The sequence below is a fragment of the Scomber japonicus genome, chromosome 22 (genome assembly GCF_027409825.1).
Source record: "Scomber japonicus isolate fScoJap1 chromosome 22, fScoJap1.pri, whole genome shotgun sequence".
In the NCBI taxonomy this organism is placed as follows: Eukaryota; Metazoa; Chordata; class Actinopteri; order Scombriformes; family Scombridae; genus Scomber; species Scomber japonicus.
In genome coordinates this window covers 22219894-22247538 of record NC_070599.1, presented here as the reverse complement: position 1 = coordinate 22247538, position 27645 = coordinate 22219894, and the positions used below count along the sequence as shown (strand labels likewise).

General features: G+C 40.3%; 1 protein-coding gene across 1 annotated transcript; it reads left to right on the top strand.

Moving 5' to 3' along the window:
• The first annotated feature begins 21406 nt into the window (after window positions 1-21406).
• cited1 (Cbp/p300-interacting transactivator, with Glu/Asp-rich carboxy-terminal domain, 1) lies at window positions 21407-22296 on the top strand. Its single transcript, XM_053343799.1, has one exon. It carries the CDS (start codon window positions 21407-21409, stop codon window positions 21980-21982), a length of 576 nt encoding a protein of 191 aa, XP_053199774.1. The 3' UTR covers window positions 21983-22296.
• Window positions 22297-27645: the final 5349 nt, after the last annotated feature.

Below are 27645 nucleotides of genomic sequence, written 5' to 3'. Positions count from 1 at the left end.
AAACGGAGCGTGGACAAAGAAGACGTGATCGGATCGGTGATTGGTTTATTTAAACTCTCTAATCGATGATCGGCCCCAAAAATCCTGATGATGTAAAGCATAATGATTATTTCCCTGCTGAAGCCGACCTCACACCAAACACCATTTCAAGTGATTTCATGGTTGCATTGAATCTCCAATATCGTAATAAAATAATGAGTGTTGGTAGAGTTGTTCGTTCGGTCATAAAACAGTCCGAACTGTCTCAAGTCAGCATTTTTCACCCTTAACTTTCCGATAAAATCACACATGTTTAATATCATCAGATGTTTTTTAGTCTTGGCTCAAACAAACAGTGAAGTTCAATGATGTGAATATTGTGGCGGCAATCAGGCAATCACTAGCTGCGATCTCTCCAGCACCGAACAAGAAGCAGCAAAGTAGATATTAAAAGTTTCATCACCTTTTTTTTTTTTTTTTTAAATGCTAAATGAACCAATTCTTATTGCGACTGAGCCTGCTGGCAGTTTCACCAAAGACGTCTCGAGTGATTTTTATGGTTGCAGATGAATAAAATGATGAGTTTTGCTTGAGTTGCGTTTGCGCTTCTGCCATCTCGGTTATTTGGCGTTGAGATGATCATAAAACTCAGTCCGAGCCAAACTTTAAGTCAGTCTGTTTCACGCTTAGCTTTCCAATGAAATCACACATAATTAATATCATCAGATGTTTTAACCCTCCTGGTGTCCTCGAGGAAAGGAAGGAAGGGAAGGAGGAATGAAGGAAGGAAGGGAGGAGGGAAGAAGGGAAGGAGGAAGGGAGGAAGAAGAAAGGAAAGGACGGGAGGAACGGAGGAAGGAAGGATGGATGGATGAAGGAAGGAAGGAAGGTAGGAGGGAGGGAGGAAGGAAAGAAGGAAGGTAGGAGGAAGGGAGGAGGAAAGAAGGAAGGTAGGAGGGAGGAAAGAAGGAAGGACGGAGGAAAGAAAAGTAGGAGGAACGGAGGAAGGATGGAGGAAAGAAGGAAGGAGGAACGGAGGAAGGATGGAGGAAAGAAGGCAGGTAGGAGGGAGGAAAGAAGGAAGCAAGGAAGGTAGGAGGGAGGAAAGAAAGAGAAAAGGAAGGAAGGAAGGTGGGAAAGAAAGAACAGTCCAAACAGTTTGACCCGGGAGGACGACAGGAAGGTGAAGTCATGGATCTCTCCAGCACCGAAACAGGAAGTAGCAAACTGGTTAGATAGTAAACATGAAGACGTTGTGGTCTGTTTCTGTTTCTGCTTCTTTCAGTGTTCAATAGTTCTTCCTTCTCAATCTCCACCAGAAGCATCTTGAGGGGAACAATCCTAAAAAACAGTTTAGTTATAGTGTTGAAAGTAGTGACCCAGGAAAAAAACTCATTACAACTCATTCTTGTCCTCGAGGAAAGGAAGGAGGGGAGGGAGGAAGAAGGAAGGAAGGATGGATGGAAGGAAGATAGGAGGGAGGAAAGAAGGAAGGGATGAAGGAAAGGAGGGTGGAAGGGAGGAAAGAAGGAAGGGAGGAAGGAAAAGAGGAAAGGAGGGAGGAAGGAAGGGAGGAAGGAAAAGAGGAAAGGAACAATCCTAAAAAACAGTTTAGTTATTACAACTCATTGTTTAGATGTGAGAAGGTGTCAGACTCTTAAATCTTTACGCTACCAACCGTCATGAACACACGAGTGCTCACAAGTTCTTAAAAGGAGAATCTTTTTCTGTTTCTGACGACCATCTAAACCAGGGGTGTCAAACATGCGGCCCGCGGGTCAGATACGGCCCACCGAGGGGTGCGATCCGGCCCACTTGCCATCCTGTGTTCTTTTCCTTCCTTCCATCTGTCCTTCCTCCCTTTTCTTCCTTCTGTTCTTCCTTCTGTCCTTCCTTACATCTGTCTTTCCTACCTTTCTTCCTTCTGTTCTCCCTTCCTTCCTTCTGTCCTTCCTTCCTTCCTTCCATCTGTCCTCCCTTCCTTCATTTCTTCCTTCCTCCCGTCTGTCCTTCCTACCTTCCTTCCTTCTGTTCTCCCTTCCTTCCTTCCTTCTGTATGTCTGTCCGTCCTTCACTGTCTGTCCTTCCTACCTTTCTTCCCTCCTTCCTTTTGCCTGTCTTTCCTTCCTTCCCTTCTTATTTCCTTCCTTTCTTCCTTCTTTCCCTCCATATTTTTCTGTGAGGTTGAGTCTGCTTTCCTTCAACTTCCACCAGAAGCATCTTGAGGGGAACAATCCTAAAAACAGTTGAAAGTAGCGACCCAGGAAAATGATGCCTCGTCTTTAGATGTGAGAAGGTGTCAGACTCCTTAAATCTTTTAGTGGGTTTCTAGTGCGTGGTGGGACTTAAGTCTTTTTTAGGGTCTTTTAGGGGTATAGTGGGTATAAAATGGAAATCACAAACGGTTTGTTTGATTTGCATAACGTCCTCTCAACCCCCCCCCAACCCCAACCCCCCCCCCTTGAGGGAACAAAGCAACAAGGGGGCCTCCGTCTATACTATACGTCTTCCTCATCAACATGTGAAGTGTCTGCGGTCAATGGCGGAGGGGATTTACTCGCACAATAAAGACAGATGCCACCTTTTATCTGCTTAACGGAAGAGGGACTTAGCACGTGGCACTTGACCATCGCGGACGCATGTTGTTGGCGCGTAATGACGTCCTCCACCCGCAGACTATTGAGATGAATGCTGAAAAGCGGAGGGGACTTGTTCTTTTTTTAAGCAGGACTTTGGGGGAGGAGGGATAGAGGAGGGGTTTTTTTTATTTTGGGATGAATTGATGGAGATGGAGGTTCCCCCCAACGACACTTTTGGTGATTTTTCTTTTCTCAAACAGGCTTTGTTTGTCCTTTATGAATAAATTAGGCTAAATCGACCCAGAGGAGACGAGAATCTGGTTTTCAGTAGATCTGGCGTTTGGACCACTCCAGATGACAGACTTTAAAACATTTAAACAACCCCCCCCTCCTCCTCCCCACCTTTTTTTTTCTGGAGGGAAAACACTCACTGACAACTTCTCTTGCTTGATATTTAGTAGTGTATTTTAAATTTGCTTTAATAACAGAAGAGCTGTGTTGATTTGATTTAGGGCCTAGTGGGGAATTGATTTGCTACAGCGAGAAAAGAGCAAAAACTCAGGTGGGAAACAAAAAGCATGCAAAGAAATACTAAATTATATTTTAAATTTAGTGCACAACCTCAACAGTGTGGAACCTTTGTGCTTTAGTGCATTAAAAAACCCCAACTAAATGAATAATATATGACTAATATTTCATTCACCGCATGCAAGACGAAGCATATTTAATTGCAAAGCACATTTCAACAACAAAGCAATTCAAAAAATGCATCAAGACGGGACATAAAAGCAAAAACTTAGTGAACTATAAAGAGATTTAAATATGATTAAAAGTGTTAATCATGACAGTAAATTAAGCTAAAATAGAGTTAGACAGATAAAACAGAGATGTGGATTTAGTGAAAAACAGAGTTGGACTAAAAGGACAATAAACCAAAAGAAAAGCTATTAAAGAGACATTTATATGACCGTTTAGTGATACTGCTGCTAATCTGCTTCTGATACTTTTTCCCCCCTCTGTTCTCCACTCATGTGATTTTTATTTAAGTTACGTGTTTGGAGAATTGAATCAATATATGAGATATAAAATCATCAAAGCAACATGAAACCTGCTAAATTTCAAACAAACTGACATGATTAATCACTCAGCACACATGAAGACATCTCTACAAGCCAGAACTTGTAATTATGCAAATCATTCACAGACCAGTGAGCCTCTACTCTCTCTTTCTCTCTCTCTCTCTCTCTCTCTCTCCCTCTCTCTCTCTCTCTCTCTCTCTCTCTCTCTCCGGTTGAGTGACACAGACAAAGACAGAGTGGTCTGAAATGCTCCATTTGATTCCTGATGGTGTTCCCTTCAGAATGAGCAACATCTGCCCCGAAACAGCAGCAGCTCCTAAAATCTGGAAGACCGGATTCTTCCAGAAGACGGAGCCGGACTACAGACTATGGCTGTGTTCGAAACTACATACTACATACTTCTATACTACATACTTCTATACTACATACTACATACTTCTATACTACATACTACATACTTCTATACTACATACTACATACTTCTATACTACATACTTCATACTTCTATACTACATACTACATACTTCTATACTACATACTACTATACTACATACTTCTATACTACATACTTCTATACTACATACTACTATACTACATACTTCTATACTACATACTTCTATACTACATACTACATACTTCTTTACTACATACTTCTATATTACATACTACATACTTCTATACTACATACTACATACTTCTATACTACATACTACATACTTCTTTACTACATACTACATACTTCTATACTACATACTACATACTTCTATACTACATACTTCTATACTACATACTTCTATACTACATACTTCCATACTACATACTTCTATACTACATTCTTCTATACTACATACTACTATACTTCATACTTCTATACTACATACTACATACTACATACTTCTATACTACATACTACATACTTCTATACTACATACTACATACTTCTATACTACATACTTCTATACTACATACTTCCATACTACACACTTCTATAGTACATACTACATACTTCTATACTACATACTACATACTTCTATACTACATACTACATACTTCTATACTACATACTTCTATAGTACATACTTCTATACTACATACTACATACTACACACTTCTATACTACATACTTCTATACTACATACTTCTATACTACATACTACATACTTCTATACTACATACTTCTATACTACATACTACATACTTCTATACTACATACTTCTATACTACATACTACATACTTCTATACTACATACTTCTATAGTACATACTTACATACTACATACTTCTATACTACATACTACATACTTATATACTACATACTACATACTAAACGACCAGATAGTTACCTTTTATTATTAAGAAAACCATAACAATAGAATTGGTGCTTTTATTTTGAAAACCAGAAGCGAACATACCCTTGCTGTAGCTAGCTGATCTGTGACGTTTGTATTTTGTTTGTTTTTTTCAGAAGTTGCATTGACATGTGAGTGTGAGTAGTAGCGTTGCATCTTGGGTAATGTGAGTGCGAGTAGTTGCGTTGCATCTTGGGTAATGTGAGTGCGAGTAGTAGCGTTGCATCTTGGGTAATGTGAGTGTGAGTAGTAGCGTTGCATCTTGGGTAATGTGAGTGCGAGTAGTTGCGTTGCATCTTGGGTAATGTGAGTGCGAGTAGTTGCGTTGCATCTTGGGTAATGTGAGTGCGAGTAGTAGCGTTGCATCTTGGGTAATGTGAGTGTGAGTAGTAGCGTTGCATCTTGGGTAATGTGAGTGTGAGTAGTAGCGTTGCATCTTGGGTAATGTGAGTGTGAGTAGTAGCGTTGCATCTTGGGTAATGTGAGTGTGAGTAGTAGCGTTGCATCTTGGGTAATGTGAGTGTGAATAGTAGCGTTGCATCTTGGGTAATGTGAGTGTGAGTAGTAGCGTTGCATCTTGGGTAATGTGAGTGTGAGTAGTAGCGTTGCATCTTGGGTAATGTGAGTGTGAATAGTAGCGTTGCATCTTGGGTAATGTGAGTGTGAGTAGTCAGCTCTTGATGCATACTCTGCATTTCTGGAGAATCTAGTAAACCATCCAGGAACTTCTCACATACTCTAAATCACTACACAGTTAAACACACTACGTACTTCAAATGACGTCAGAGTTAGTATGAGTAGTAGGAAAGGATGCAGGTTTCGAACAGACCCCATTGGTCCTGTATCGCCTAGCAACGCAGGTGTTTTCAGTTACCCTGGTTAATTAGGCTGCTGCTCAGGTTGAGGCTGAGCAGGTATATGTGAAGTCGGCAAACTCCATTAACCAATGTATAAACATCACATGTAGAAACATCTGGATGTGATGAACCTTTCATTAGAGTCAAGTTTGATTTTTGCTGAAACCCGACGTACAGAGAAGTGATATACTGCACGATTATGTAAAACTCCAACACTAAACACTACTTAAAATAATTATATATATGTTACCTACACAGCTACAATTTGACTGTCAGGGAACTAAAACCGTGGATACAGTTATAGAAGAAATGGTTAACCCTCCTGTTGTCCTCAGGTCAAGAAAGGACAGGAGGAAGGAAGGAAGGAAGGAAAGGAGGAAAAGAGGAAGGTAGTAAGGAGAGAAGGAAGGAAGGGAGGGAGGGAGGGAGGAAGGAAGGAAGGAAGGAAGGGAGGGAGGGAGGAAGGGATGAAAAGAGGAAGGAATTTAGGAGAGAAGGAAGGGAAGAAGGAAGGAAGGAAGGAAAGGAGGAAGAAGGGAGGGAGGAAGGAAGAAAGCAAGGAAAGGAGTAAGGAGGAAAAGAGGAAGGAATTTAGGAGAGAAGGAAGGGAAGAAGGAAAGGAGGAAGGAAGGACGGAAGGAAAGGAGTAAGAAGGGAGGGAGGAAGGAAGGAAAGAAGGAAGGAAAGAAAGAAGTAAGGAAGGAAAGAAAGAAAGAAGGAAGCCAGGAAGGATGGAAGGAGGAGGGAAGCAAAGAAAGAGGGGAGGAGGGGAAGAAGGGAAGAAAGAAGGAACAGTCAAACGAGAGACGGGGTCAATTTGACCCGGGAGGACGACACAAAGGTTAAATGCATTAAAAAACATAAAGATGTATTCTAGGTTTGACCATGACGACCAAATATTAAAGAACAATAAATAAATAAAATGCACGCTTCTAACTTGTGTTGCTGTAAGTGTTTTAATATTATAATCATTAGCAATCATTGCGTAAATTAGTGTAACACTGATCCAAAAAATGAAATCTAATAAAAAAGCAACAATGGTGAAGACAAAACTCCTCGTTAATAAATTAAAATAACAATAAACTTTATGTCTATAGCCAAAGTTACAAGGTGCTTCACATGACATGATATACACTATTTAAGCAAAATTAATTTAACCCTCCTGTCGTCCTCCCGGGTCAAATTGACCCCATCTCTTTTGACTGTTCCTTCCTCCCTTTTTCCTCCCTTCTTCCCTCTTTCTTTGCTCCCTCCTCCTTCCAACCTTCCTTCCTTCCTTCTTTCCTTCCTTCCTTCTTTCCTTCTTCCCTTCTTTCTCTCCTAAATTCCTTCCTCTTTTTGTCCTTACTCCTTTCCTTCCTTCCTTCTTTCATTCCTTCTTTCCTTTCTCCCTTCCATCCTTCCTTCTCTCTTTACTACCTTCCATCCATCCTTGCTTCCTTCATTCTTTGCTTCCATATTTTTATTTTTGTACCATTAATATAAAAAAATACCTTTTAGTCACTTTTAAAGATGTGTGGGTTTGTTTAAATGATCAAACAGTGTATCTGTAAAGTAGTATATCAAAGCAAGTCAGGCAGAAAAAAAGAAAAATCTTGGCTAAGAATATAAAAACCTCCTTAAATATACAATGCATGATCTATTAAACTCAAAATAAAGCATCTATGTATAAATTATATTCCTGTCAAACATCTCAGGAAGTATTTTTGGCTTTACTCACAAACTCAATACAATTATCTAATAATCCAGATCCTTTGGAGGGAGGAAATCCAGTTCCTTGTTTTGTAATGGCAGTTTGCCCGGACACACATACACACACACACCAGCCTGGTCAGTGTGTGTGTGTGTGTGTGGAGAGAGAGAGAGAGAGAGAGAGAGAGAGAGAGAGAGAGAGAGAGAGAGAGAGAGAGAGAGAGAGAGAGAGAGAGAGAGAGAGAGAGAGAGAGAGAGAGAGAGAGAGAGAGCTTTTTATTCAGTAACAAGCTCATTGAGGAGCTGACAAACCCTCCAGAGTCTCTGCAGACAGTCAGTCAGTCAGTCAGTCAGTCAGTGTGTCGCTCTGTCAACATTTCTACGGATTGCTTCTTTAAACCACCACCACCACTACTCCTTCTTCTCCTTCTTCTTCTTCTTCTTCTTCTTTGGACTGTTTAAATCTACTTTTTATTTGATTTTTGTCTTCCTGTCAGGCTGCACCGGGACTTCTCTCACAGGTTGGTTCACTTATTTTAAGTCCTCAGATTCCTCACATGTTTTGACTCTGTTACCACTTGTATTATAAGTCATTGTGTGTGTGTGTGTGTGTGTGTGTGTGTGTGTGTGTGTGTGTGTGTGTGTGTGTGTGTGTGTGTGTGTGTGTGTGTGTGTGTGTGTGGTTTGTCTTTTAAAGCTGTGAATGCATCCAGTGAGTGAAAGTTTTTTGTTTTTTTTTAATACCAGGCTTCTCCTTTTTTTTGCCTCAGTCTTTCCTCCTCAAGTGTTTACATAACATTTTAAACCAGGTCAAGCATTTTCTGCCTGGAGCTTGAAGGGTTTTCTCTCTTGCTGTTAAACCTCGTGTGAAATTGACATTTTGATGCTTTTTTTTTTTTTGTTTTTTGTTTTACACACACCTGATTTTATCTTTATAGCAGAAGTGAAAGCCAGATATTTGCAAAAGCTATAAAAATGGGTGTTTCATGCATAAAATAGCATTTAATACAGAAAATACACTCAGTTTTTATCCATTTTAACTAAGTTTGCAATTTGAATTCTTTGTGATTCCTACTTTTATTCATCTCTAAATCAACTCTAACTTTTACAAGATTATTAATTAGACTTTAGAGAAGTAATTAAGAGTCTTTTCCATCTTTCAAAGCAGCAACTTCACTGACAAAACTTTAAGAAACAAGCGTCAAATCAGTCTACTTTTCTTTTCTTTTTTTCTCTCCTCCACCCTTAAACAGGCTTCTCATTAACTGTCTTGCCGAGGCAATTAAAACAAGTGGTGAATGTGTCACGCTGGGGCAGCATATGGTGTGCGTGTGCATGTGTGTAAGTGTGTGTGTGTAAGTGTGTGTGTGTGTGTAAGTGTAAGTGTGTGTGTGTGTGTGTGTGTGTGTGAAAGGGACAGAGAGACAGACTGACGTTTCAATTTGCTCGTCACGCTTTAATTGTGTAATTGAAACCTCCTTGTTGTGTGTGTGTGTGTGTGTGTGTGTGTGTGTGTGTGTGTGTGTGTGTGTGTGTGTGTGTGTGTGTGTGTGTGTGTTGCCTGTGACAAATCACAAACACATTCCTTTAATATTAATGATTTTCCAACAGTCTCAAGTTTGTTTTTACAGTTTGTGTTGCCTGTTTTATGTGTTTCTAGTTAGTTTCTAGTAAACTTATTACACTTCAAACCTTTAAGGTCCATTTAGTAGCTGCTCTTCATCTTTCTGTCATATCACATGATCTTCCTCAGCAGATGGAGTTTTGCTTGGTTGACCTGAAACTGTAGATGTGCAATTAAAAACACTTAATTAGGATTTTATTTATTTGAGCATTTAACACTTTAAAGCACTTTAATGCTTAAATGTTCATGTTGGCATCAAAGCCGAAATGAGTTAGATTAATCAATATTTTTTATTATTGATTAATCTGTCGCTCATTTCCCGGATTAATCGAGTTGTTTGGTCCATAAAATGGTGAAAAATGTCAATCACAGTTTCCCTCAGCCAAAATTTTGAGGTTGTTTTATCCACAAACTTAAGATTTATTGTCATAGAAGACAAAAGAAACCAGAAATATTCTCATTTAAGAAGCTGGAATGAGAATAATTTGGATCTATTTTTCTTAAAGAATGAGTCAAACTGATTAATCAATTATCAAAGTAGCTGCTGATTCATTTAATACTTGGCAAATAGTCAATTAATCAATTAAATGATGCTAAATGGACCTTGTGTCCTCAACAGCTGTTTCCATGGTTACGAATGAACTTCAAACCTCAGCTTTAAACTTTATAGCACTTCTATGATTTTCCAATAAGAAGATATACAAGTGTATAAAACCCCTTAGTGAGTTTACTTTATTAGTCGGAAATCAAATGTTTTCCTTCTGGAAGCCACAAGCAGTGAGTTTTAGTTCCTGATATTTTATCCCCCCGTAGCAGCGGAGGGTGTATATTAAGGTAATTATTGACCAATCTGTCAAAAAAATGGGAAACTACTGGAAAAAGCCTATCATGAGTTCTTCCCAAAGCCCAGGCTGACGTCTTTTAAATGTCTTGTTTGGTTTGAGCAACGGCCCAAAACCCAAAACTATTCACTTCAACAGGGCCGGCCCCGAATATGTTGGTGCCCTGGGCGATGTTTTAATATGGAGCCCCCCCCCAAAAGTAGTGCAATGAGTCCTAAAACCTAAAAAATGAACTCAAAGTGCAACAATGATACCTGGAGTCCAGACGGAGTCCAGACAAAGTCCTCAAGGGATCATTTAAGAAGGATATGAAGTTATTGTTTGGTGTTGGGAGCAAACTGATTAAACTAGATGAAAAACCCAATTCAAGTCAAAGAGGAAAAAGAAAGGAACAATGTTTAAGAATGGAGAACAAGTACAAATTTCCAAAAGTTCACCTGTTAGTAGAAAGAAACCCAACACAACCGATTCATATCGCACCATTGATGACCTCCTATGTCACCAGCCTCCTTTGTACTTTAAAATCACCAAAAAACTGATAAAAGCAGCAAATCGTCACATTTGAGAAGCTGGAACCATCAAATACAACAAATATTCGCTCTATAAATAAAGAATAATATGGACCCCCGCCAAAAAAAAGAAGTGCAGTAATGGAGCCTCAAGTCCTAAAACCTCAAAAATGAACTCAATAATAAATGAAAGTGGAAATTCTCAAGGGTCAAGGGGTCGTTTAAGAAATTTTGGTTGGTGTTGGGCACAAACTGATTAAACTAGATGGAAAAAACCAATTCAAGACAAAGAGGAAAAAGAGAGGAACAATGTTAAAGAACGGAGAACAAGTACAAATTTCCAAAATTTCACCAGTCAGTGGAAAAAAACCCAACACAACCGAGTCATTTCGTACCATTGACGGGCCTCCTTTGTACTTTACAATCACCAAAAAACTGATAAAGGCAGCAAATCATCACATTTGAGAAGCTGGAACCATCAAATACGACAAATATTCGCTCTATAAACAAAGAATAATATGGACCCCCCCCCCAAAAAAAAAAGAAGAATGATGGAGCCTCAAGTCCTAAAACCTCAAAAATGAACTCAATAATAAATGAAAGTGGAAGTCCTCAAGAGTCAAGGCATCGTTTAAGAAGGATATGAAGTTTTTGGTTGGTGTTGGGAGTAAACTGATTAAACTAGATCAAGTCAAAGAGGAAAAAGAAAGGAACAATGTTTAAGAATGGAGAACAAGTACATCTATCAGTAGAAAAAAACCCCATTGCATCCGATTCATTTAGCACCATTGACCGGCTTCCTTTGTACTTCACCAAAAAAACTGATAAAAGCAGCAAATCTTCACATTTGAGAAGCTTGAACCATCAAATACGACAAATATTCGCTCTATATACAAAGAATAATGTGGACCCCCTCCCAAAAACAGAAGTGCCTCCAGTCCTAAAACCTCAAAAATGAACTCAATAATAAATGAAAGTGGAAGTCCTCAAGAGTCAAGGGATTGTTTAAGAACTTTTGGTTGGTGTTGGGAGCAAACTGATTAAACTAGATGAAAAAAACCCATTCAAGTCAAAGAAATTACCAAAAAAAAACGGATAAAAGCAGCAAATCTTCACATTTGAGACACTGGAACCATCAAATACAACAAATATTTACAAAAAAGAAGAATGATGGAGCCTCAAGTCCTAAAACCTCAATAATATATGAAGGTGGAAGTCCTCGAGAGTCAAGGGATCGTTTAAGAAGGACTTAAACTAGATTTAAACTAGATCAAGTCAAAGAGGAAAAAGAAAGGAACAATGTTAAGAATGGAGAACAAGTACAAATTCCCAAAAGTTAAGCTAACCCTAACCCTAACCCAACACAACCGATTCATTTGGTACCATTGGCGACCCTTAACCCTATGTCATCAAAAAACTGGTAAAAAAGCAGCAAATCGTCACATTTGAGAAGCTTGAACCATCAAATACGACAAACATTTGCTCTATAAACAAAGAATAATGAATTAATTATGAAGCTTACTGACGACTATCGCCTTCATCTCGATCTCTAACTCTCTTATTCACAGTGTTGAAACAATTAATCTCATTTTTAACCAAAAACCCACCAAAAAATCCATCATTCCAGCTCTTTAAACACAACTATTTGCTTCTTTTCTCTCTTTCTATCATTGTTAATTGAATATTTGCGTTTTTTGTTTTTTTTTTGGCATCATCTTTGGACTCTTGTGAACTCCGTGATGAGCAGCTTTCCAGCTATTCCTACGATATATAAACACTACGACCAGGTTGTAAAGGCCTTGTTATATTGTTTTTCTGTTGGAGCTACTAATCTGGCACGGACGGCGGACTTTTTTTTCATTGCCCGATAATTAAAATAAATGTGGCCAAGACAGCAGCAGCCCAGACTGTTAATGAAATCGTTTACGGTAGGGGGGGTAGGGGGGGGCGAGAAGGGATGGGGGGGTGGGAGGGGGGGGGGAACAAAGCCAGGGCCGATTCCACAATCTCATAAAACTGCTGGAAGAACACAATGAGTCAGGTCAGCTGTGAACAGGAAAAAACATTGGCTGTCCTCCAGCAGTTTCACACAGCATCCTTCCTAAAGTCCCGTCACGCCGCCCTCCGGCTCCCCGAGAGGAGACCAGCCAACAGTTTGGGCTGTTTTTTTGGGGGGGGGGGTTTTGACTCCGATCCATCCTCGTTTTCAGAGACCAGAACAGTATAGGCGTCAGTTTTATGCTTTTATGAGCTTACAATGAGTCAGCCAATCTCATTCTCTTTCTCTCTCTCTCTCTCTCTCTCTCTCTCTCTCTCTCTCTCTCTCTCTCTCTCTCTCTCTCTCTCTCCTCCATCCCTCCTTCTCTCTGTGTTCTATCCTCAGCTTTAGTCTCTCTCTCTCTCTCTCTCTCTCTCTCTCTCTCTCTCTCTCTCTATCTGTCTCTCTCTCTCTCCCTCTCACTCTCTGTCTCTGTCTCTCTCTGTCTCTCTCTCTCTCTCTCTCTCTCTCTCTCTCTCTCTCTCTCTCTCTCTCTCTCTCTCTCTCACCCCCCCTAAAACAAACAAGCTGCTATGTGTTGACTTCCTCGAGGCATTTTCACGTCTGCTGTGTTCTTATAAATGTCAAAATTACTCAATTTAGGAGCTCGAATTCACAACTGGAACACTTTATTTTTGGGGACAAACACAACATAAAACTACACACGCTAACTTGTGTGTCGACAACTTGATTTAAATCCTTTTTAGAAAAATAGGAAATCTGCACTCCATATATATATTTATATTTATATTTATATATACTGCAAGTTTCTCAAGTTTATGTGGTTTTGCCAAGTTAAAATCACCAAAATGACACAAGCACCACTGGAAAATCATGACACATGCTCTTAAAAAAAGACTTAGAAACACCACAACGGCCACGAAACCTCAATGAAAACAAACAGTGATACCTTTTGGTGCAACTTCTGCCTCAAAAACACATTCATAGATGAGTGTTTAGATGGATTTAAACTTACAATATCCACAATGAGGCATCAGAAAAAAACCCTGAGGTCTATATCGATGTAAGCTAAATGAAACCAGTCGACCTTTTTAGGAAATAAAGTAAAGGCCCTGCTGAAAAATTAGCTTGTTTGACCGTGAAATCCTCATAAAACCCTCCGAAATGAACATCTTGGCTTTGCTCTATCACCTTTTTTTTTTTTTATATATATATATATAGCTCCAGAGATAGATCCAAAACACACACTCCTTTTTGATGCTTCATGTTTTTCTACTAAACTTTTGTTTTTCATTTATAACAAAAGAAGCTAAACGTCTCATATGTTATATGTTATGTAAATATAAGCAGCTGTAAGAAAGAAAAGAAACAAAAAAATGGCAATGATGAAAAATGTTTGATTTGAAACAGAAACTATTTGATTAAAGAAGAAGTAAACAATTTGGGTGCAATTCTGAGCAGACATGCAATACTAGGTTTTTAATAAAGTGCTTCAGGAACATTTAAGTTGCTACCAAATATGGATTAAAGCTTCATATTTCACCCCAATAAACAGCGGAGTAGTAGCTTTATTACATTTTAACACATTTTAAAGGGGCCATATCATGCTTTTTGTCATTTTCTCTTATTTATATACTGTAATAATGTCGGATATCTATGTTAAACCTGCTCTGAGCGTTACTTCCTCCTTGTGATGACGTCAAACCTGTTGCTAACGTTGGTTATTCACCTTATCCGCTTCCCTATTTCGGATCAAATTTGGCTTTTATGAGTTTAACTTTCCAGTAAAGATAGACTGTATAAAAGAAATGGACGTAACATCCGTGACGTCACCCATTGGTTTGTGGACTGCCGCTGGGAAGCCAATAGTTTGGAATCTGGGCAGCGCCATCTTGAAAATTTCAGGTGCATGCTGGGAAAAATAAAAACACGGATTCTACTTACAGTATATGGGCATGAGGCGGAGCCATGGGCGGAGCGGGGAGGTTGCTATGGTTTCGAGGGCTGGATCTCAAGGACATTGGTCAATCAACCTGTCAATCAGGACGTAGCCACGCCCTAATGCATACCCTGCTTTATCGTCACATATAAAATCAGGGAGGCCAAAATGTCCCAAATGAACATCATACTGCATTGAAGAAGGCTTTAAACTAGCGATTGAGACCATAAACACATTTTGAAAACGTTTACTGAGGTTAGAAATCAAGTGAGAAGTTGGTGAATTCTCCATTGACTTGTATAGAGACGGTCGCCCCCTGGTGGCCTTTTGATAGAATGCAGTTCTAAGTTACTTCCTGGTTGGCCTCATTTCAGAGGACCAGAACTCCCCACCTGTAAAGAACAAGAAAATGAAGTGAACTCCTTAAAGAGACAGGAGCTAAAACAGCCAATTAAGAGACACAGGCTGAACTGAAGGGCTGCATAAAGGACCATTAAAAGATAAATAAGAAGGTTTTTAAATATTAATCATGCAAAGATGTTCCAATAGAGCCCATGAATATAAAAAAACTCCTTTAGATGTGCATGTTATGTCCTCTGTAAGTTTAAATGTGTCACTTTTAATGGTTTGAAAAGTGTTTTTAACCCAACATGAGAGTTTAATTTGTGCAGAAATGTTTCCTGATGCACCTTTAAAATGTTTATATGTAGTGTTTCTGATTTATAAAGTGTTTCTAAAGCGCCTTTTCTATGCCTGAGAGAAGAATGCATGCATTTAGGAGTGTGTGTGTGTGTGTGTGTGTGTGTGTGTGTGTGTGTGTGTGTGTGTGTGTGTGTTTTATACATTTTGTTTGTGTCTCTTGGACTCAATGTGCTGGAAAGCTGTTGAGCAGATACACCATGTGCAGCCTGGCCCTGACAGTAATCAGTCGATGAATAATGAACACACACACACACACAGACCTGCCATTGACAGCTGTTTGGTATCTTTGTGTGTGTGTGTGTGTGTGTTTGTGTGTGTGTGTGTTAACTCTATCAGTCGAGTGCAGCTGCATGCCTGCCTGTAGCAATTATGTTCTTGCTAAATAAGAGCCAGCGCTGGGAGGAGGGGCTGTGTGAGAGAGAGAGGGAAGGGGTAGAGGATCGGTACATATTATTAAGCGATTAACTTACTCAAAGGATGGCCGCATGATGTGTGTGACTGTGTGTGTGTGTGTGTGTGTGTGTGTGTGTGTGTGTGTGTGTGTGTTTCTGCACACATGCTGTTTGAACTGTGTGTAATATAAACCAGCTCAGGGACTTTAACATGAGCCTCTAGGAGTCTTTTTGCAAGACACACGCACTAAACTCGGCCTTTTTACCTCCACGCACACATCTCAATGGCGTTTTCTCACTGTCACGCTAACACACACACACACACACACACACACACACACATACACACACACACACACACACACACACACTAAGACATATGCTCTGTTCTCAGGGTCCATATGTATTTATCCTGCCATTTGACCCAATCACTGTTTGAGATCCTCAAAGAGTCTGTTGTATTGTGGAGTCTATTCTCTCTCTCTCTCTCTCTCTCTCTCTCACACACACACACACACACACACACACACACACACACACACACACACACACACACACACACACACACATATATAGACCTATAAACATTCACTAACCCCATTGATACCCACAGGCCTTCTCCCTGCGGCCTTTTCATGGTTAATTTGCTGCTCAATAGGTCAAGAGGAAAAGCAGACATCAAGCGAATACACACTTACACACACACACACACACACACACACACACACACACACACACTCTCAACACAACGAGTCATGCGGACGTTCAGGCACCAGCGTCGGCTTGTCGTACGTTTCCCAGACAGATCTGACTGCAGTGATTTACTGGGTCATAAGAACATGAGTAAAGCCGCCCCCTTAAAGTCAACAACGCCTTTGTTGTTGTGGTCTGAAGCTGCCTCGTGTTCGGCAGGAAATGCTATTAAACGACCACTTGAGTTATTTCTCATCCGTCTTTTTTTTTTTTTTTTTTTTTGCAGTGTTCAAATGTTCTGTACGAGGCCGCTACAGTAGTGATTAATTTTTTTTTTCATGCTGAAGAGACGTGGTGGTTGTTTAAAATGTGCATATGAAGCATTTTATTCAACTGCAAATGTAACAAAGCTACCAGAGAGTTAGAAGAGTTAGGAAGGTTGCTATGGCGATGTAATAGGCTCAGTTGTTAGGGTAAGTGTTCCCTCCATCTGTCCTTCCTTCCTTCATTCCTTCCTTCCATCCTTCCTTCCTTCCATCTGTCCATCCTTCCTTAATTCCTTCCTTCCTTCCATCCTTCTTTCCTTCCTTCCTTTCTTCCATCCTTCCTTCCTTCCTTCCTTCTTTCCTTTCTTCCTTCCTTCTTTCCTTCCTTCCCTCCATCTGTCCTTCTTTCCTTCCTTCCATCCATCTGTCCATCCTTCCCTCTTTCCTTCCTTTCTTCCTTCCTGTCTTCCGTCTTTCCTTCCTTCCTTCTTTCCATCTGTCCATCCGTCCTTCTTTCCTTCCACCTGTCCTTCCTTCTTTCCTTTCTTCCTTCTTTCCTTCCTTCCATCCATCTTTCCTTCCATCCATCCTTCTTTCCTTCCATCCATCCTTCTTTCCTTTCTTCCTTCCTTCCTTCCTTCATGGATACTGACATGATTAACAAGGGAGATCATTTCTTATAAAGCAACATTTATCTCTCATTGTAAAATCTATTCATTAGTACATGTAGATTTTAGAATATAAAATAAAGATATTTGATGAATAAAGTGGGTTTAATTGGTACTGTGACTCCAAATAAGCCCGCATCATGATTTATTTACTAAATATATAAAAGAAAATATTGATTTTAAAGAATTAAAAACAGCAATATATGTATTCAGTAACATGTTAAATATTAAAAAATGAGGAAAAACCCTCCTGAGCAAAAACTTAAAGGTCTATCAGATACAGATTGTGTTCTATGGTTGCTATAGATACAGATCGTGTTCTATGGTTGCTATAGATACAGATCGTGTTCTATGGTTGCTATGGATACATGTTGTGTTCTATGGCTGCTATAGAATTAAAAATAGTAATATATGTATTCAGTAACATGTTAAATATTAAAAAATGAGGAAAAAACCCTCCTGAGCAAAATCTTAAAGGTCTAACTTCAGATGTAACCTCTTTTATAATCAGCCATATTTTAACAATTATATATAGATAACATGTTTTATATTAATTTCTGTCTCTATAATGAAAGAAAAATGAGCTAAATGTGAATAAAAGTGAGCTAAACATTCAAAATATATCAGCTATAAAACTCTTGGCAAGAAAGTGAATAAGCATCTTTCCCAAAAATGTCAAACTATTCCTTTAATTTAATTATTAACACGCATTAACTTGATGTTTTTGTGTCTTTATTCTGCTTAACAATAAGAAAAATCTGGACTATTTGTCGTAACCAGGCAACCGAATGCAGGAGGAAAGTCCCTGCTGTCAAACAACAGAAATATTAAGCAAATATTATGCTTCAGTAACTCTGCTGCTACCATAAAGTGAAACCTGGCTACTCCTCGGATATCCTGCACCACCTTTGTTGCCATAACAACACGTTGCATTTTTCACAAGTAGCAGCCGAGTAGAAACATGCACACACACAAAAAAAAAAAAACAAGTTAATTGATGGATTGAGTCACACCTGCATGTGATGTATCGGAGCTGGAGGAGCTGCTCTTTATTATAGACTAAAGAAAACCAGCAGCTCTAAAAACACTCAACAGCTGCAGCGAAAGAGAGAAGGAGGGAGAGAAAAAAACAACTCCAGCTTTGAAATGTCACATTGAGGTGTTAATAAAGTCATACACACTGTGAGCAGCTTCTGTTTTGCATGTGAGCTGCCGAAAATAAACGCTCAAAGGTTTGATAGATATTACAGATTAACCCTCCTGTTGTCCTCGAGTCAAGGAAGGAAAGGAGGGAGGAAGGGAGGAAGGAAAGGAAGGAAGGATGGAGGAAGGAAGGAAAGGGAGGAAGGAAAGGAGGGAGGAGGGAAGGAAGGAAAGGAGGGAAGGAAGGAAAGGAGGGAGGAAGGAGGCAAGGAAGGATGTAGGAGGGAAGGAAGGAAGGAAGGAAGGAGGGAAAGGAAGGAAGGGAGGTAGGAGGGAGGAAGGAAGGAAAGGAGGAAGGGAGAAGGGAAGGAAGGAAAGAAGAAAAGGAGGGAGGAAGGAAGGGAGGAAGGAAGGAAGGTAGGATGGAGGAAGGAAAGGAGGGAGAAAGGAAAAGAGCAAAGGAGGAAGGAAGGAAGGTAGGATGGAGGAAGGAAAGGAGGGAGGAAGGAAGGAAAGGAGGAAGGGAGGAGGGAAGGAAGAAAAGGAGGGAGGGAGGGAGGAAGGACGGACGGAGGAAAGAAGCAAGGTAGGAAGGTAGGAGAGAGGGAGGGAGGAAGGAAGGAAGGAAAGGAGGGAGGGAGGAGGGAAGGAAGGAAGGAAGGAAAGAAGGGAGGGAGGGAGGAAGGGAGGAGGGAAGGATTAGTTCATGTAGATTTTAGAATATAAAATAAAGATATGTGACAAATAAAGAGGGTTATATCTCAATCCCTGATGCCATATTAATGTCTTAGTATGGGATTACCATATTAAATGACAGCTGTATCCTAAATTAGTCATTAGTCAATTAAAGCAGGTGTGAACTGACAGTCTCTAAACCGTATCATCTATTTGTGTTTAATATGAGCTTTAACCCTTTATAGGGCACTCATTGAAAGGAAGGGAGGAAGGAAGGAAGGAAGGAAGGAAGGAAGGGAAGGAAGGAAGGACGGAGGAAAGAAGGAAGGAAGGAAGGAAGGACGGAAGGGGGAGGAAAGAAAGAGAGAAGGAGGGAGGGAGGAAGGGAAGACAGAAGGAAAGGAAGGAAGAAGAAAGGGGGATGGAGGAAGGAAAGAAGGAAGGGAGGAGAGAAGGAGGGAGGCAGGAAGAACAGATGGAAGTAAGGAAAGGAAGGATGGAAGGACAGAGGAAGGAAAGAAGGAAGGGAGGAGAGAAGGAGGGAGGGAGGAAGGACAGATGGAAGGAAGGAAAGGAAGGAAGGACGGAGGAAATAAGGAACGAGGGAGGGAGAAAGGAAAAGAGGAAGGGAAGAAAGAAGGCAGGGAGGAAGGAAAGGAAGGAAGGAAGGAAGGAAGGAAGGAAGGAAGGAAGGATATTTTGGGATATTTACAGAAGTAACCAAATATAATTATTTGCCCAATAAAGGGTTAATTACCTCGAACTGTCGACAACAGGGTTTTTGTTTTTTTTAAATAGTCATTCTGGCACCATTTTAATCAACACTGCAGGAAGTGTTTCTGCCATGTGGGAGATATCGCAGCCGCTGCTCGTAATTACAGTTTGAACGTCATGACATGAACGAGGCATCAGCAGCATAGGATCAGTATCAATTACCCAAATATATCAAGACAGGCAAAGGGAGAGAATACACAGAGGTATGAGGCAGGGCTGCAACTAATTGGTCATTTTGTCGATAAAATGTCAGGAAATTGTGAAAATGCCTGTTTATAGTTTCCCAGAGTCAATGGTTATGTCTTTAAATGTCTTATGTTGCCTGAGCAAGAGTCTAAAACAAAGAGATATTCAATTTACTGTCATGTATAACAAAGAACAGTATTGAATCTTCACATATTAGAAGCTAAAAGCAGCAATTGTTTTTGGCATATTTGCTTTTAAAAAAGACTGAAACTATCAATCAACCATCAAAAAAGTTGTTTATTGAATTTCTGACAATGGACTGGACTAGATAGATAGGTAGGTAGGTAGGTAGGTCGGTAGATAGGTAGGTAGATAGGTAGGTAGATGATAGGTAGGTAGGTAGGTAGATAGATAGATAGATAGATAGATAGAAAGAAAGGTAGGTAGGTAGGTAGGTAGGGAGAGAGAGAGAGAGAAAGAAAGAAAGGTAGGTAGGTAGGTAGAGAGAAAGAAAGAAAGAAAGGTAGGTAGGTAGGGAGAGAGAGGGAGAGAGAAAGAAAGAAAGGTAGGTAGATAGGTAGAGAGAAAGAAAGAAAGAAAGGTAGGTAGGTAGGGAGAGAGAGAGAGAGACAGAGAGAGAGAACGGTAGGTAGGTAGGTAGGTAGGTAGATAGGTAGGGAGAGAGAAAGAAAGAAAGAAAGAAAGAAAGGTAGGTAGATAGGTAGAGAGAGAGAAAGAAAGAAAGGTAGGTAGATAAGTAGGGAGAGAGAGAGAGAGAGAGAGAGAGAAAGAAAGAAAGAAAGAAAGAAAGAAAGGTAGGTAGGTAGATAGGTAGAGAGAGAGAGAGAGAGAGAGAGAGAGAGAGAGAGAAAGAAAGAAAGGTAGGTAGATAGGTAGAGAGAGAGAGAGAAAGAAAGAAAGAGAGAAAGAAAGGTAGGTAGGTAAGGTAGATAGATCCACACTTAAGACAGTCACATGTAACATCACATAGAAACACATCTCTGACTATCCAATGTAAAAATAACTAAAAACTTCTTACTAAAAATACCCCAAAGTTGTACTAATAAAACAAATATCTGTGTCTATATTTGTAATAAATGATAATAAAATACTCAAGTGCCAGTAAAAGTGACCTGCAGTAAAATAATCTATTACACAACTAATCCTTGCAGCTGAGAACAGTCCACACTAGTCTACTGATACTGATCTTAAACTTATAAACACTTGTGTAATAATGTTCTTGCAGCTGTTGGTTTACGTTGAACAGTTTCATTCTTTGGAGGTAGGTGTCTCTCTTACAATAACGTCCTATCTTTATTGACATCTAGCCGCTATGATATCACCGACCTTTTGAAGCAGGAATCTGTTCAGCTTATCTCTTCCTCCTTATGTCCCAGTTTGATGACAGTGCGTAACGTCTATCCTTTCCTTCATCCTCCTCCTGTAGGCTTTCCTGGTGATGACCTCACTGCTGTTCCCTAGCAACGCCCACGCTGCGATGAAGGACCTCTCTTCTTCTGCCTCTCCTCTCACCACCCTGCTCCACTACCCTTCATCCAAAACTTCCGTCGTGCCCTTCTCCCCGTCCGCCGGTGCCGCCTCCTCGCCCGGGTCGCCCCTGACGTCGGCGCCGCTCTCCAAACCTCAACCTTTCTGCCTCCAGACGGGACCGCACCTCATCGCCAGCATGCAGCTCCAGAAGCTCAACTCACACTACCAGAACCTCGCCGGCGCTTCTGCAGGACACCCGACGCCCGGCGGAGCTCAGAGGGGGTTCGGTACTTCGCCTCTGGGAGCCGGAAACCAAATCTTGGGGCCTTCGGGAGGTCTCGGAGGAGGCGGGATGGGTGTCGGCATCAGCATGGGGAACCAAGGCTCCGGCGCCAATGGGATTATCGACTTTGACCCAGTAGACGAGGAGGTTCTCATGTCTCTGGTGGTGGAGCTGGGTTTGGACCGAGCCAACGAGCTGCCTGAACTCTGGCTGGGTCAGAACGAGTTTGACTTCATGTCAGATGTGCCGGCCGGTTGCTGACCTACGAGAGGAAGAAAATACCGATATTCGTTGGAATCGATTGACGAAGAGAGAGAAAACTTTATCTCTTGTCTTGTTTTTCTCTTTCCCTCCCTTTCTTGGTTGATAAAACGAGGAAACAGAAGAGACACTGAGTTATCGAGAGGCCGAGTTATTAGAGGTGTACTTTTGTTTCTCGTTGGCTTTCATACTTTCTACGGGCAAAGAGACTCGTCAAAGAAAAGGCTTGCTTTTGATTTTTTCTCTTTTTATAACGGAGTCTTGCGGAAAGAGAGAGAGAGCGAGAGAGCATGAAATCTTTTTGTTTTTTTCATTTAATTCAATCTGTGCTTTTGTTTTGCCTCCTTCTGCATTTGATTTTTACTTTTACTTTTCATTTAAAGAGGAAATACAGAAGCGAAGAGTCATCGCTGTGGGACGCTCCCGCCTTGTTCTTCCATCGCTCCATCATGCTGGCTTAATGAAAACAAGTTGATTAACGCACGAAGGGGGGGTCGACAGAGACAACAAAAGACACACCTGTTGGGACTTCCCTTGTCCTCCGTGCCGTCCTCTATGAGCGCTTTAAGGAAAATGAAAATGGGATACATGCCTTTATGGGAGATTTGCGAATGACAAACACTACGTTTCCTGTTTTCTTAATGGACACTATTAGACTCCGGTCTCATGGGAAAGAGACTCCTGTATCTTGGCTCCACAAAGAAGCTGATTGTCTGAGAACTGGTTATCTCAATGTACTTCTCTTACTTTCTTTTTTTTGTGTGTTTGAATTTAGTTCAACCAGTTGTATTCATAGAACATGTTATTTAAGACAGTGGCTGATATCCATCAGGACTCTCGGACAAGGAGCGCTTCTATAATCGGTTCTACTTTTGAACATAATGAATTAGATCAAGGGGACGTGGTATCTTTTTTTGGGGGCCCTTTTTAGACCTGAATGGAGTAAATTGTGTCTCTCTGTGGAGCGATCGGAGCATCTACGGTCAGCTACCAGCATGTTTGAGAAAGACTGACCTGGAGTGGTGAAGTCAAGCTGGTGTCTGTGATCCTGGATCCACACAGACTGAACCATCTCTAGCTAGAATAACAAGGCTCTGTAAACACTTTGTGGACATACATCGGATGGGAAGAGCAGATAAACTCACATACCATCTGCCTTTTTTTGTTTTTTGTTTTTCCTGTTCTGCCACCTTGATGTTTGTATGAAAACAAGGTTCTTTCTTTCAACCCCAACAGACCTTATTATTATTATCACCACACTAACATGTTAGCTGATAAGGAAGCTTTGTCTGTTTTGTCATTGTAAGGGTTTGTAGGATACTGTTTGCACACCTTGCAGGGCGACCTTTGACCTAAAAACACACACACACACACACACACACACACACACCGTGGTCAAGAAGCCGGTTTAATCCAGCAGTTCAAACCCTAACCCAAAGCAGTCGGACGACCCCTTCAAACATGATCCAGTCAAAGAGGTTTCTACTAACATGTTAGCATCTTTAACTACCAGCTTTAGTTCATTCTTACTGCTTTACTAAATCTTAAAGACAGAGAAGATATGTTTAAGGTAGCATACTGGAGATCCTCATGCTCTTCCACTTCACCCAGCGCACCATTATCCAAAGAGATTATGCTTTTATTTTGACAGTTTCACACTTTCTAGCTAGCCAATAATCACTAACTGCTATGATTTTGGCGACTGCAGAAGCTAGCTTTGGCTACATATTGGTAGCAAGCTGCAACCCCCTAACAAAAAAAGCACAAGCAGATAATGAACAATCTCCTCAAAATGAAATACATACATTCACTTTCTTGAGTTTGGTAGGAAGATTGATACCACGCTCATACGTAAGACTGTAAATCCGTCAATCCTAACATTTAGTTTATGTGTGTGCATTGGAGCACGTTGATAGGCGTATATGTTCGCATTTTGGACAGAAAGTGGCTACCTGTTTTTAAGCTAATGTCCTCCCGGTTTCAGCTCTGAGGGGTAAAATCTTTTTGTTTAACTCTTGAAAAGAAAGCTAATAACTCCACTTCACCAAATCTGATTCTTGTTAGGTGTAATGGAAATTCTTATTATTCATCTTGTCTGAGCAAATTAGCTTGTTAGCTTGTTGCCTGACTGTTGCCACCTTATTTTAAGAGCCTTACTCATACAGAGCTCACCCCCCTTTCAGACCTCCATGAGGGTACCAGATGTGGTTACCACACATTATATCAGCCTTTGACATCTTTAATTGGAATATAATCTGTTTTTAGTTTATACCCTTCATCTAACTCGCTGCTGCAGACTTTAAGTGGTTGAAACAATCCCAAGGGGGGGTTCAAATTGACACCTAAAACCCCCACCCATACTTTGCTGTGGTCTGGATACAGTAAAGATGGGGAGGGAGGGGTGGGGGTGGGGGCTTTGACCTATATGTCTGTCATGGTAAGAAGAGACAGGACTGTGCAGAAGGAACAAAAGGCCTTTAACCTCAAAGCTTGCATGTCTCTCATTTGGTCTCATTGTGCATTTTACTGGACCACACACACCAAATAACACACACACACCTGTATGTATATTGGACGAGGAAGAGGTTGCAACTACACACCTGTGCATGTGCATGTGTGCATTCACGTCCTTTACAAATGCACACATAGAGAAGAGGAGCGTGAGGATGTTATTACAGCAGGGAAACGAGAGTGTATAGCAGCCATGAAACAAGCACTCATTCAGTTACACACCGGCATCGAGGTTACTGAGGTGTGTCTATGTGTGTGTGTGTGTGTGTGTGTGTGTGTGTGGAAAGAGATAGTGAAAAAGAGTCAGACATTAGTGAGAGTGAATGAGAAACTGCACGCACACACACCTTAAAAAGAAAAAAGAAAAAAAAGTGTTTATACGTGTGCTATAATCGGCAGGAAATCTGGCAACACAAGCGAGGAAAAGCACATGCCGGGCCTCGTTAATTTATTTAGATATAGAGAGGTTAGATTACACACACACACACACACACACACGCTACTCGCTCCTCGCTCAACAAGTACCTTTATTTGATGTTGATTACGGTCTCAGTTACAGTCAATGAGCACCATCTTTCTTTCTTTCTTTCTTTAATGAAATGCAAGAAGCAGCGATTAATGAAAACCCGATGGAGTAATTTGCCTGATATTTAACCCAAAACAGCTTTTACTGATATTTTTTGGGTTGTTTTGAAAGGTGGTGGTGGTGGTGGGGTGAGGGGGGGGGGTTGTTTTTTTTCCCTCTCTGTGAAATAAATGAATAAAGATGCTTCTCATCGCTCCTAACAAAAAAAAAAACCTCATAACAGACAGACATGCTTATTCTTCTCTTCCTCTGTCTCATCGTCTAAGTGGGTCAAAATAACATTCCTCTATCTTCAGATCGAACACAGACTTTGTGTTTGTTTCCATCTGGTCAACACTGTTTTAAAGTCACCCCCCCACCTCGTCTCCCCGTCTCCCCCTTAACCCCCCCCCACCCCCTTTTTTTTTTTTAGCGTGTATGTGTTGTTTTGTGGTCCGGCCTTAATCCCAGTTGAGTGAATGTTATTTTTGCTGTGTGAACCAGAGGGACGCCACCACCACCATCCCAAACCACTCTCCTCTCCTCACTCTGAGAAGTAGTTGCCTCGTTGGGTAGAAATGTTTGAATTGTCTGAAGACTTCTCATTTCCTCTTTTTCCTTGACCCCCAATATTGCAGATTAACCCCCAAGGCAAAGACCTTTTGAACCTAAAATACGCCTGCTTAGAAAACCACATTAAGGTTAAAGTTGTGTTTTTTTGCCTTTCAAAAGTGTATCAGTATCAGTTTTTTTTTTTTTTTTTTTTTGGACTTATTTCACATCTTCCATTCATCCACTGGTTTCAGGTCAGACCATTAGTCTGCTAAAGTCATTATGTTTGTCCAAGTAACATTTTTAATCGTATGGTAATGCAGTTACAAGGACAGACCGGTGCATTCAAGGTTGCTCGGACTTTAGACTCAAGCAAAAATGGCCAAGATTTTGCTTGTTGAATTTGAAGATTACTATACATGCTTCTGTGTATCTTATATGGAAGTCAAGTCAATATCTTCAGGTTTTGAAACAATTTGAAGACATCATATGAGACTTTTTGACTCCAGTGATGGATTTCTTTCACTATTTTACAGACAAAGCAAATCAAAACCAAACATTTTTACAGTGAATGTGGTGCAATTTGTTACAAGTTATGGAAAAAAGTGGTGAAATGGTTTCATCTGATTTATTATATTTTGATTCATATGAGTCATGACACTTCTCAGTTTTCATTGCGTAGTCAAACTGCACATTAGCATATCAGCTTATCTCTTAAAAACAAGCACATTTCTTCCATTCTACCAAATTACATAACCCATTTTTTTGGCACTTAAGCAGAAGCTTGGAAAAAAAATGTCCTGGAAATTATTAGGAAACTACTCATTGAAAAATATCTTTCTAACATCGTTTTTGCAAATTAAAGGACCATTGTGTAGGATTTAGTGACATCTAGTGGTGAGGTTGCAGATTACAACCAACTGAAAACCCACCACTCTCCCTTTCAAACATGTAGGACAAAAAAAACCCACAACAATTCTCATTTCCAGGCGATTAAACACTAATTAAAATGTACTTATGAGTATTATATTCCACATCTGTTAAGACCATTTCATTAAGGTGCCAATAAATGTTAAACACTGCACCTTAAACTGTCCTCTCATGTTCCTGTTGACCCAGTTTGGTTGGTTTGACTGTTTATAAAGCATAAAGGTTTAAATTATCACCCAATTCTGTGTTTGACCCAAACCAACCTCATTTCAATTTATTATCACAGGTTTTACACATATTTTATGGAAATTAGAGTCAATAGGTCTCTCTTTAAATGAAACTATACCTCATTTTTGAGTTAATGCCTGAATCAAAGTTAACCTGAGGACAACAGGAGGGTTAAGCAATGAACATATGACTCTTTTTTTTATTCATTTTTCTTATAATTTGTACAAATTGCACCAAAACATTTAGCAAAATTAGCAGTTGTATACCTTCAAATTAACCGGAAATTAGCATAAAGTTAACGTTGTCTGGCAAATGTCAGTGTTTTTTTCCTTTAAATGTAAAATAATCCACCTTTCAGTACCAAATACCTGTTTTCACGATTACACTCATTCAGAAGAACCACTTGTGTGTGTTTTGGATGTTGGGATGTGTTTCCTTCACAGCCGTGTTAAACCTTCACGGTCCCTCACATGTAATGAAGTGGATTTACAGTTTCCACATCGCGGCAGTGATTTGTGACGCGCTCGAGCCGCCGCCTCTCTCGGTCCTCGTGGGTCATGAAAAATGTTCCAACACATCACTGCCCCGTGAAAACCTTCGACACCACTCGTGATATATCTGTTAAAAGGTTCGCTGTTGCAAGGTTTCCTCTCTCTGCAGTAATGAAACTGGTCGGCCTCTCTCTGCTTATGAATCACTTGTTTAGCTGAAGTAGACTCTGCACTGATTTATTCCTTTTCATCATATTTACCTTCAACCCCCCCCCCCCGTAGATGAAAGTCTAATTTTGTTGCAGTTTTGTTTCCCTTTACTGTGGTTTTTGTTTTTTTTGTTTTTTTTAATTATTATTATTGATGATGATGAAATGAATATTATT

Coding starts and splice junctions, on each gene's coding strand:
- cited1 (XM_053343799.1), top strand. CDS start 21,407: ATGACCTCACTGCTGTTCCCTAGCAACGCCCACGCTGCGATGAAGGAC.